Source organism: Panulirus ornatus, chromosome 7, assembly GCF_036320965.1.
Source record: "Panulirus ornatus isolate Po-2019 chromosome 7, ASM3632096v1, whole genome shotgun sequence".
NCBI classification, from domain to species: Eukaryota; Metazoa; Arthropoda; class Malacostraca; order Decapoda; family Palinuridae; genus Panulirus; species Panulirus ornatus.
Window position 1 is genome coordinate 4,421,826 of NC_092230.1, and position 12,618 is coordinate 4,434,443.

The 12,618-nt window shown below is 44.8% G+C and overlaps 1 protein-coding gene across 1 annotated transcript in view; it reads right to left on the reverse strand.

Moving 5' to 3' along the window:
• The window catches only part of LOC139749382 (uncharacterized), a 205,282-nt gene that overhangs the window by 79,157 nt on the left and 113,507 nt on the right, over positions 1-12,618 (reverse strand). Inside the window, exons 3-4 of the mRNA XM_071663166.1 lie at positions 6,778-6,820; positions 3,186-3,264 (exon numbers count right to left, since the gene is read on the reverse strand). Coding sequence (XP_071519267.1) covers positions 3,186-3,264; positions 6,778-6,820 — 122 coding nt within the window. The remainder of the gene's footprint in view (positions 1-3,185; positions 3,265-6,777; positions 6,821-12,618) is intronic.

A 12,618-nucleotide genomic window follows, 5' to 3' on the forward strand; every position in this document is an offset into this window, starting at 1 on the left:
GTGCGTAAGACAAGGGAGCAAATGGGAACTTCAGTGAAGGGCGTAAATGGGGAGGTGATAACAAGTAGTGGTGATGTGAGAAGGAGATGGAATGAGTATTTTGAAGGTTTGTTGAATGTGTCTGATGACAGAGTGGCAGATATAGGGTGTTTTGGTCGAGGTGGTGTGCAAAGTGAGAGGGTTAGGGAAAATGATTTGGTAAACAGAGAAGAGGTAGTAAAAGCTTTGCGGAAGATGAAAGCCGGCAAGGCAGCAGGTTTGGATGGTATTGCAGTGGAATTTATTAAAAAAGGGGGTGACTGTATTGTTGACTGGTTGGTAAGGTTATTTAATGTATGTATGACTCATGGTGAGGTGCCTGAGGATTGGCGGAATGCGTGCATAGTGCCATTGTACAAAGGCAAAGGGGATAAGAGTGAGTGCTCAAATTACAGAGGTATAAGTTTGTTGAGTATTTCTGGTAAATTATATGGGAGGGTATTGATTGAGAGGGTGAAGGCATGTACAGAGCATCAGATTGGGGAAGAGCAGTGCGGTTTCAGAAGTGGTAGAGGATGTGTGGATCAGGTGTTTGCTTTGAAGAATGTATGTGAGAAATACTTAGAAAAGCAAATGGATTTGTATGTAGCATTTATGGATCTGGAGAAGGCATATGATAGAGTTGATAGAGATGCTCTGTGGAAGGTATTAAGAATATATGGTGTGGGAGGCAAGTTGTTAGAAGCAGTGAAAAGTTTTTATCGAGGATGTAAGGCATGTGTACGTGTAGGAAGAGAGGAAAGTGATTGGTTCTCAGTGAATGTAGGTTTGCGGCAGGGGTGTGTGATGTCTCCATGGTTGTTTAATTTGTTTATGGATGGGGTTGTTAGGGAGGTGAATGCAAGAGTCCTGGAAAGAGGGGCAAGTATGAAGTCTGTTGGGGATGAGAGAGCCTGGGAAGTGAGTCAGTTGTTGTTCGCTGATGATACAGCGCTGGTGGCTGATTCATGTGAGAAACTGCAGAAGCTGGTGACTGAGTTTGGTAAAGTGTGTGGAAGAAGAAAGTTAAGAGTAAATGTGAATAAGAGCAAGGTTATTAGGTACAGTAGGGTTGAGGGTCAAGTCAATTGGGAGGTAAGTTTGAATGGAGAAAAACTGGAGGAAGTGAAGTGTTTTAGATATCTGGGAGTGGATCTGTCAGCGGATGGAACCATGGAAGCGGAAGTGGATCATAGGGTGGGGGAGGGGGCGAAAATTTTGGGAGCCTTGAAAAATGTGTGGAAGTCGAGAACATTATCTCGGAAAGCAAAAATGGGTATGTTTGAAGGAATAGTGGTTCCAACAATGTTGTATGGTTGCGAGGCGTGGGCTATGGATAGAGTTGTGCGCAGGAGGATGGATGTGCTGGAAATGAGATGTTTGAGGACAATGTGTGGTGTGAGGTGGTTTGATCGAGTAAGTAACGTAAGGGTAAGAGAGATGTGTGGAAATAAAAAGAGCGTGGTTGAGAGAGCAGAAGAGGGTGTTTTGAAATGGTTTGGGCACATGGAGAGAATGAGTGAGGAAAGATTGACCAAGAGGATATATGTGTCGGAGGTGGAGGGAACGAGGAGAAGAGGGAGACCAAATTGGAGGTGGAAAGATGGAGTGAAAAAGATTTTGTGTGATCGGGGCCTGAACATGCAGGAGGGTGTAAGGAGGGCAAGGAATAGAGTGAATTGGAGCGATGTGGTATACAGGGGTTGACGTGCTGTCAGTGGAGTGAATCAAGGCATGTGAGGCGTCTGGGGTGGACCATGGAAAGCTGTGTAGGTATGTATACACGTGTGTGGACATGTGTATGTACATGTGTATGGGGGGGGGGTTGGGCCATTTCTTTCGTCTGTTTCCTTGCGCTACCTCGCAGACGCGGGAGACAGCGACAAAGTATAAAAAAAAAAAAAAAAAAAAAAAAGATTTGATTCCATCTGGTCCTAGAGCAATTTTCTCTAGGGTGATCAATCACACAGATCATATATTTCGCTATTTCAATAACTAAAAGTGTATTTTCATCAGAATGGCTAAACAATTCATCTCTTAGTTTATCCTTACATCTTGAGCTGCTTACTGACATCGCAGGGCTAGTGCGTAACGGTAGCCAAGAGGAGGAAAATGAGAATTATGTAGTTAAGGAAACATGATCTGGGCCGCCGCGCACCTACAGCTGCCTGACCAAACAATTACCTAGCTGGGGATGGGGAGGAGGGCAGAGGAGATGGAAGCTGTGAGGATGAATGAAGGGCATTATGAAAGAGGGATGAAGGTATGGAGGCCCACCTGGTGCTGGAGCACCTGGTGGATGCTGCTGCTTCTGCTACTACTATTTATAAATCTGTCATCTTGAAATTCAGTTTCCTGAAACTACTGAGTAAACACCTACACTTTTACATCTGATCCAGTTACTTACTTACCTAATGTTTCAGAGATTACGTAACTGCTGAGTTAAATTTGGGTCAAGTCCAAATATGATCGACAATAGTAGGCACAGATGATCTTATCATTAAAATATCGTACGTACACTTTCAAGTAACAATACATCAATACCAAATGACAGATATCGTAAATGTCACTGTGTTACAGGTAAATTGTGGAACAACTGAAAACTGAGGCACTCCCTATCAGTGGAATCAACTGGCAAAATTATTCTGCACACAAAAAAAATTATACCAATTAATGTCTCGACATTTATAGTGAAGACCAGTTCACTTTTCTAACCTATACTTGCTAGATCTTATAACACGATGAACTCATTCTTCAGCATAACAAAAGAAAGTTTCATTGAGGAGATATAGGGCATAGCCATCACGTACACTGCGGGTATCTGCTGGAGTGATGCAAAACCTAATATCAAGCAGCACACCGCTGAAAAAAAAAGTACGAGTTGAGAATAGAGCCGTGTGTTACATGTTCTTGAGTGTTATGTGTAAGATGGGGGAAAAGGCGTGTTGGCAAACTGATGATCTGCAACCCACATTTCTGCAAGGTACAAATAAAGCAGCCTGGGCAAAGAAAGGCGGGGGAACCGACAGCCACTGTAGCGGTGCCTCACCGATCCCTAATCACAAACCCTGACTGTAGAATAGTAGCCAGAGAGAGAGAGAGAGAGAGAGAGAGAGAGAGAGAGAGAGAGAGAGAGAGAGAGAGGGCAGGAAGGGCCGGCCACTCACCTAGTCAACTCCTCCCTCAGCAGGTTGGGCTCGGACGAGTAAAACTTGACCTTGAAGCGGAAGGTGTATGGCGGACCGACTGTAAAGAGAAACAATGTGGTTACTACAGCAGCATCGGCAGGAATATCCGTGCACCCTACCACCATTATTACCAGATCACCAACAGTGATACTCCTGCATGAAGAACACACACACACACACACACACACACAACCTACTTACCTATGAACGAGGGGATTATGTCATGAGGCAAGACTACAGCCTGGTTCTCTCATCATTTTTTGCAATTATTATTGTTATCATTATTATCTATTTACTTTTTTTCATTGAGAGAGCTGTCCCGGATGTACTGAAATGGTCTGGACACATGAGAGAGGATGAGCGAAGACAGGCAAATAAAATGGATGCAAGCGGCAGAAGCGGAGGGGTGGAAGAGGTAGGGGAAAGACAGAGAGGGAGAGGTTAGGACTGGAGTGAAGGAGGTGCCGAGTTATGGAGAGAGAGAGAGAGAGAGAGAGAGAGAGAGAGAGAGAGAGAGAGAGAGAGAGAGAGAGAGAGAGCAGACAGGTAACGGAGTATGCGGGGAGAGGCAACACAGTGACCCACATCTGTAGCTCGTCCGCTGCCGCCACCATCATCGGGGCACGCATCACAATTTTCCACTGCTCTGACCCTACAACACACCACAGTCCTCCTGTGGTGTGAGCTATAAATACGGCACACAGTCCTCCTGTGGTGTGAGCTATAAATACGGCACACAGTCCTCCTGTGGTACGAGCTTACAACACGGCACAGAACAATCCTCCCGTGGTGTGAGCTCATGACACAGAACATCCTCAACTGCTATGAACTTAAAAGCACAGCACAATCTTCCGGTGATGTGAGCTTCTGACACAGCATAGTCCTCCGGTGGTGTGAGCTTCTGACACAGCATAGTCCTCCGGTGGTGTGAGCTCACGACACAGCACTGTTCTCCAGCGGCGTGACCTTCCGACACTTCACAGTCCTCCAGTGGCGTGACCTTCCAACACAGCACAGTTCCCCAGTGGGGTCAGCAACTTTTCCAGTGGCATGACCCCACACATCAGACTTGGATGAGACTGTCCCCCTCACACAGCTGTCCAATCGCTGGACAACTGTGTCTCGAGTCATGTGTGTTGGTACGCCAGTGTCCTACTTCACCTGCACCTGATTATACAGGAAGCTGTGGCTTGCCTTCGCATCAACGTCAGTGAGCATTGCTAGCCTAGTGCCTTCGGTGAGCTAGGATTTTCACCGTAGAAGCATCATAAAATCACACGATATATATATATATATATATATATATATATATATATATATATATATATATATATATATATATATATATATATATATATATATAATCTCAAGCGTTAGAAAGCTGCACATCCATCCTCCCATTTTTTCTAGTCATTCTGATATCTAGTAGTGTGTGTGTGTGTGTGTGTGTGTGTGTGTGTGTGTGTGTGTGTGTGTGTGTGCGCGCGCTATGACCATCATGTTGATATTCATCAAACGCTTTTGTAAAGTCAGGGTATATGATATCACCAGTGTGTTTAGATGTTCTTTACCTCTACACTAGTGTTACTGAAACTTTTATCAATCTACAGAAATTATCTACGATACGATATATTCAATGACGACCTCAAAATCTACCGTTAACAATCATGGACTATGAAATTCCCTTTGTATTATATGGCGACGTAAGAGAAACTCACATACGTTCAGGCAGACTCTGGCCAATGTACTGGTCAGCCTGGACTGATATTGACCTTAGTACAGTACCTCCATGCTGTCAGCCCTAAGCACCAGCACATGATGAGAAACAATAGCTTCGTCCGGATTTGCACGTGTTGAAACATTCATCCAGAAATTCCCAATTGCAACAGTGTGAGCACCAGCAACTCGCCTCAGTGTGCCTCGGGCTGTCTTGAGGGAACAATGCCCTTTCTTCACTCTTCCAAAATGCCACTTCATTTTGAGAATTTCGCTTTTGGGCGCTGAATTTCTTCCACCTGTGCTTCAAGATGGCTGGCTCCCACCTTTCTAAAGATGCAGAAAGCCCGAATTCTCGCCTGCAGCAAGTAAATGTAGGTACACGTGAGATTTGTTGGTGTACTGGACGCAGCTGCTTCCTTCAACACCTCATCAGTGCCTCGCCTCATTCAGCAGATCAAGACCCTCCGGACTCCAAACATTGGACCTAAAATAACCCTTCAGGAACCTTGCCAGTTCCATGGCCGGACGTCTGCAGATGGTGATCGAGGCCAAAGGAGATATGACAAAGTACTAAAATGTAAGTGTGACATTGCCTTTGAAAATTCATAGGGGAGGCAGACAAGGTTTTCTGCGGACACTATATATATATATATATATATATATATATATATATATATATATATATATATATACCCGAGTCTGAGCCAGGTACCTATTTTAACGATCAGGCCCGAGGGGAAGATGAACGGCTGAGTTACCTGTGGACCAGTTGCTGCGACCAGGATTCCTAACTATGAGGCCTCGACCCGTTGGCTGCCTGTAAATGCTATCCGCTAAGCCAAAGAGGTCAATCATATATATATAATATATATATATATATATATATATATATATATATATATATATATATATATATATATATACACGGGTCAGTGGTAGAGTTTTTCTAACGTTCGCTTCATGTTGGTTACAGTGCGCCTCGGGCAAGAGGTTGGTGGTGTGTGGCATATTAATGTCCACTCTGCCCTACAAGTTGCCGCTCCTGCTGCACATCATTTTATTACAGAATTCGTTTATCTCATGCCCATTAGTCATTCAAGATGAATGGCCTGTAGATATCCATTCAACTATAAAGGATTTATGAAATATTTACTGTCATTGAGTCCTAGCCAGTTTAATGATGACATATATATAAATTCGCCGATCTATTCATTCATATTTTCCCCCGTAGGGAATAATTGGAATACGATGCCGCTATCTACGCTGGAGTAACATCAATATGCAATTTTTACGCTGAATTTCCGACAACGAGTTTACTCCTGAACAGTCCATCAATAAAATGGCTGCTTGACGCCAATATATGTCAGGCAAAAATATGTACAAAAGTTTCAAAAAGACGTTTGGCAGCAGCCTCTCGCGAAGCTGACTTGTGGTGACAAGCAACTGATTTAAATACAAATTTTCATTAATAGTTGCAGGAAATGCCGAGCCTTTGAGGACATTTCCTGAAGGAACCCGAGTTGAATGCCAAGTTTACTAAAAACATGCTATGAAATGCACATTAGCCTAGGATAAAATGTGAAGTATATTGTGTCTGTTGGTTTGAACAGCGAGGGAATCTAGGACAATTCAATTTCAACGGCGCAGCCAGAGATTTCTTCGGTGTACCTGAGATTTTCACAGTATATCATGTCATAAACAGCCTCGTCTGCACATAACCAACATGAACCACCTGTGTGTGTTGGTATAACCAACATGAAACATCACTGTGTGTAACCAACATGAACCAGCAGAATATAACAGTAGTATTGTACAAAAAAATGGTCGTGTCTTTACTAGCTACATTACTTACTTTTGACTTGTTTTTTAATGGTTTTAGTGGGATCCAGCCAGTGCTGAAAGAAAAGAAAACAATATATTAGCAAATAAGTAATCGAGGAAACATTACTTAGATAATTACATTCTGAGACACACCTTAATTATGTATTATGTAATTAAGTAATCTTCACATAACATAACAAAGGATACATTCATAGAATTACAAATTCTTTACCTCAACATTATGATTCAAATACTATCTTTCTGAATACTATTGTCTTTGTTTACCACCACTTGTCTCCCTCTTAGTATTTCATTTCCAATTCAATCACTAGTGTATGTAATACCTACTCATGCAACACAGTGAAAGGAAAGAAGTTCCAATAAAGTACTCGTCTGTAGTTCGATGCAAGTGTAATGAGAGCGAGATGATGTCTTATATCAACAGTGTCTTGAAAAACCAACAAACGTGAAATAGCTAAGTCTGCCTTACAGAAACTGGGAATCCTATTTAGAAGTCGAAATTTCTTTACTTCCGAACAGTTGCTTCGTTTATACTGTGGACTGACCCGTACTTGTATGAAGTACTGCCCTCACAACTGGGGTGGTTCTAGCTCTGAATACTTACTTGACCGAGTTGAGTCGAAAGTGGTCCGACTTATAAACTCTCCAAGGCTAACTTCAAAACTTGACCCCCTTGTCCTACGCGGTAATGTTGATTCACTTTCCCTCTTCTATAAATATTACTTGGGTTTTCGCTCCCGAGAGCTGGCTGTGTGTGCCCCCCACCACTAGCTAGCCCGCGCAATGGCAAGCTGCTGCGTTACATGATTACTGTGTGGCTACCCGCAACTCAAGGGTGGGCCGTTTTGATAACTGTTCCTTTCACTATACCTCAAAGCTTTGGAACTTTCTATTCTCTCAAGTATTTCCCAATAACTATGACCTGGCACATCTTAAATATTTTTTTTCACTTTCTCCAAAAATCCATAAATACTTTCCATTGTCTCATTCTCCCCCTTTCATTAACCTCTATGTTTCAAATAAGAACCGGCCTTAATGTGGACCGTTGTCCGTGACTAGAGCCTCCAAAGCGTTAATTGTTTTCTATGAGTGGCCCTCTAACCTCCTAGCCAAGAGCGCAACGTGTCGTCCCTTCGTCCAGCACCTATGTAGATGTGTTCGTCTGTATATTGTACTACCGGGGTTCTGAGGAAGTCTGGAGCCACCATCTTGAGTTGGGTCCACATCCATCTCTGGTGTGGCAGGTTGAGTTCTCCCAGAAGAATCATAGACGGGGTTCGAGTTTCGTAAACGCAACTAAATACAACTGACTTCAAACAGCAACAGAGCACTGGTTTCCGACGAGGCTATTTGCGATCGTGAACGAGAAAAGAAACCCATACATTAATGTGATAAGGGGAGAATGACATAGTGACTAAGAGGAAGGCCCGTGCACTTATCGTTCAGATAAAGAGGTACAAATAATTTCAGTCGTGGATTTGAGTGGAAATATCTATCGAGCGTAAGCTTTGAAGCACCCATGATACTTCTCTCAACCAATCTAACTGGCAAATCATTCCATACGTTGATAATCTGTTGACGAAAAAAAAAGTACTTTGGCCCATTCGAGGCAAAAAGCTTGCCCGCAAGCTTATTATATCCACAACGACGAGTAATATCTGACGAGCGAAATCTCGTTAGACTTAGATTATCGAAGCCTTTGATGATTTTGAATACCCGTACTGGTCAAACTCCTCTTTTCTAAGGTAAATAGATTTAATTCCTTTGCTCGGCTCTCTCAGGATTTGTTTCTTAAGCCGGAAATCACTTTAGATGCTCGCCTCTCTCTCTCTCTCTCTCTCTCTCTCTCTCTCTCTCTCTCTCTCTCTCTCTCTCTCTCTGTGTGTGTGTGTGTGTGTGTGTGTGTGTGTGTGTGTGTGTGTGTGTGTGTTTTTCGTTTTAGTCCAACTGACTTATATTTCTTTCTTGTATCTCACTCCCATGATGCGATTATTACACGAAAGTGCACATGGGATCTTATCGTGTTTCATTTCCCCGTACTCATAGCAATATATAATATATATATATATATATATATATATATATATATATATATATATATATATATATATATATATATATAGCGTTATCGGGATGGCCGTCTCAGCTTAACATAAAGACAAAAAGCGTGTGTAAGCTTTGGTTGTGGAGGCTGAGCTCCGGTGTCAGCATAGTGCACATGGCAGCTGGAGGGTGAACGTGTGGAAACGAAGCCGTTAGTCTTCTGTCTGCGGCACCATACCCAGCCAGGCGGGAAATGGAATTACCCCGACGCATGAATCATGATTTTCGTTATCTTTATCATCGTTATTCCCTGGCATACCCCGTAGGTCATGCCAGGACTTCTGCTCCCCAAAACATGTCCACCTTCTCCCTTCTTCTCCCCTCCCCAGCCCCGTACAGCAACGGGGAAGAAGGTGGGTTGACGTGAGGGAGGGCGGGTGGTGAAGGAGGCGGAGGGGGTCGGTGTAGGTGACGCGCGCGCCGAGGGTGACGTTCACCTCCCCTTCTCCCCACCCCCGTCATCCACAGGGGCGTGTACTATACTACCCCAGGTAGCGGCTTTGCGGCGGCGTCGGTCACGGGGAGCTGAAGAGGTGGGGTGGGTAGATGGGGTGCTACGTGCTAAGGGGGAGAGAGGAGGAGCTGGAACAGAGAAGCAAACGGGGCGTGAAGTAGTAGTAGCAGAAGCGTTGGAAGTAGTAGTAATGTTGGTAGTCGCCACCTGAGCCAAGACACACATACACACACACTCCTACCATGGCCACGTACACCAACCTCTCACGCGCCACATGCACAGTGAGGGTGTATGTGCTCCTAGAATTACCTTCAACACCTGAAGAATGTGTTGAAGACGTTCCGATTGGTGGATGCAGCTTACGTTGGCGGCCTTAATGACCATGGCAGTTGACGGGACTAAAGCCCAACCAGCCAACCAACCACTACATATGACACAAAGCCCAAGAGGCAGGAAATATTCTTGCTTGTACCACAGTGTTTTAACCTCGTCCTTTAACGCAACACTCCTGAGTAAATATCTTGTTTATACTAACGCGTTTTAAGGCAATCCTTGTATTCATTCTCTTGGCCACTTCAACTTGTTATCCACCCGTCCTACTATGTAATGTTTTCACACAGTAATTAACCTTTGTCACTGTCGCTTATAATAATAATAATAATAATAATAATCACACACACACACACACACACACACACACACATATATATATATATATATATATATATATATATATATATATATATATATATATATATATATATATATATATATATATAATTTGGATACGAAGCATGGTCTCTAGGTAAGGCTGTGCGGAGGAGGGTGGATGTGCTGGAAATGATATGTTTGAAGACAGTATGTGGTGTGAAGTGGTCTTATCGGGTAAATAATGAAAGGGTATGAGAGATGTGTGGTAATACGAAGTGTGTGGTTGAGATAGCAGAAGAGGGTGTGTTGAGCTGGTTTGGACATAAGGAGAGAACGAAAGAGAAAAGGTTGACAAAGAGGATATATGTGTCAGAGGTGGAGGGAACAGGGAGAACGAGGAGACCAAATTGGACATGGAAGGATGGAGTGAAAATGGAGATGCTGTTTTAAGCTCATCGTGGCCTTGGGGAGAAAGGGGTTACGGCTACCTAGCTACCACAAAGATGGATCGGGGTTCGATTCTCGGGGTATGGCGGTAAATAGCTGACCTCAGATATCAAGTATACATTACATGGTCGAGGTATACACTGATTACCATGGTACCTCGGGAGTCGATTAAAAAGCCTCCCTTCCTTCATTCCTTGTCCAGGGGTTGAGAGGCACTATTTCCACCTCGTAAAAGATGTGTGGCGCATCAGCGAGATGCGTGAATCACCGAGTGGTTGCGGAGCAGATGATGCTTCAAGCCCAGAGGTGGTCAAGCTCACCTGGCTGCCACACAGATGGACGAGGGTTCGATCCGGGGGGGGGGGGGGGGGGGGTACTGCGGTAAATAGTTGGCATAAACAAGGGTGAGCCAAAAGTCACTGTGCGCCTATGCCACAAACGACAAAACCGACTCTTTTTTTTTTTTAGTATCACCGTTACAACAAATGGCCTATGTGACTATCGAGACGTACGGAGACGCCTCTCTCTCTCTCTCTCTCTCTCTCTCTCTCTCTCTCTCTCTCTCTCTCTCTCTCTCTCTCCAATGTGTTCCGGGACAGAATAATTTCACGCGACATTTGGCCACCACGGTCACCGGATCCAGCACGCCCTGATAATCATCGGGGGGAGAGAGAGAGAGAGAGAGAGAGAGAGAGAGAGAGAGAGAGAGAGAGAGAGAGAGAGAGAGAGACCAACATAGAGACAGTTCTTACAAAAGATAGTCTCTCTCTCTCTCTCTCTCTCTCTCTCTCTCTCTCTCTCTCTCTCTCTCTCTCTCTCTCTCTCTCTCAATGAACTGAAAGAAACCATCGCCAGTTTCATAAGGAACATTTCCCTCCGACGCTTCTGAGATGATGCAGAATTTATGATCAAACTCTTCCTGGCCGTATTATTATTACCCAAGACTACAGCAACATCAGAAGTTCTACACAAACCAAGAACATCAGGCAAAGTTCTCACAATAGGGTAAATGATGATAACAAGCTTTTGTTCACAAATGGTTCTCTAGGTTGAACATGGTCGAAAGACTTTCTTGATACTTTAAAGCTGAATCAAGGAAATGTTAGGGATACTGTGATGTTATAGGTATTGCAGAGTTCATTATCAATGGAGTCTGGACTACATAAGCGAAGTGCTCAGAGAAACACCGACGAAAACTCAAAGTGAAGCGGTCAGTGTTTTGATCAGCGTTTCTTACAAAGCATTCTGCATTTACTACACATCTACCTGCTCCTTCTACTGCCACACATCTCCCCGCTCCACCTCCTGCCACACATCTCTATCTTGCTCCTCCTCATGCCACACATCTCCCTGCTCCACCTCCTGCCACACATCATCTCCTTGCTCCTACTGCCATACACCTCCCTGCTCCTCCTCATGCCACACACCTCCCTGCTACACCTCCTGCCACACACCTCCCTGCTCCACCTCCTGCCACACATCTCCCTGCTCCACCTCCTGCCACACACCTCCCTGCTCCACCTCCTGCCACACACCTCCCCGGTCCTGGTGGCCGACTGTGGTACCAGGGAAAAGAGGGGGGGCGTTGCCGTCTGCCAGTGAACCAGTTAATGGTGAGTGTGGCGGCCGGCCTGCCTCACTGCTGGTCATGGCCTCAATACTGCCACCACCGCCGCCAATGCATGACATCACACTACCCCTGCTGCTGCTGCTGCTGCTGCTGCTCCTCCTCCTCCTCCTGCTGGCCAGCCTCTTCCAGACCCTAAACCTCTGCCGCGCCCCAAACCACCACCACCATCGCTCCCACCTCATCTTAACAGCAGCATTCCCGACTAATTCTTCCTCCACAATCGCTTGTCAACTGCCAAGCACCCCTCCCCCCCCAATCCTCCACCACTGTCATTATCGTCCCCCGAACGCCGCCTCCTTAATCACCAATTACGCATCGTTATCTCGAACTTCGCCAATATAATGGCGACTCCAACACCACCTACCATGTCGGTCAGATCTGTTTCTGTGGCACTGAACGTAAAGTGATTCACATTTGGACCCACCTCCCATCTGCTCCAGCCCTCCTTGCCAACGACCGCTTGGAAACCCAACTGCACATCAGTAATGTACGCAGATGATAACTGGTCCCTATGATCGTTGTGGTGGACAGACATGAAAGATGATAAAAAGTCAAGTCCCTTGACG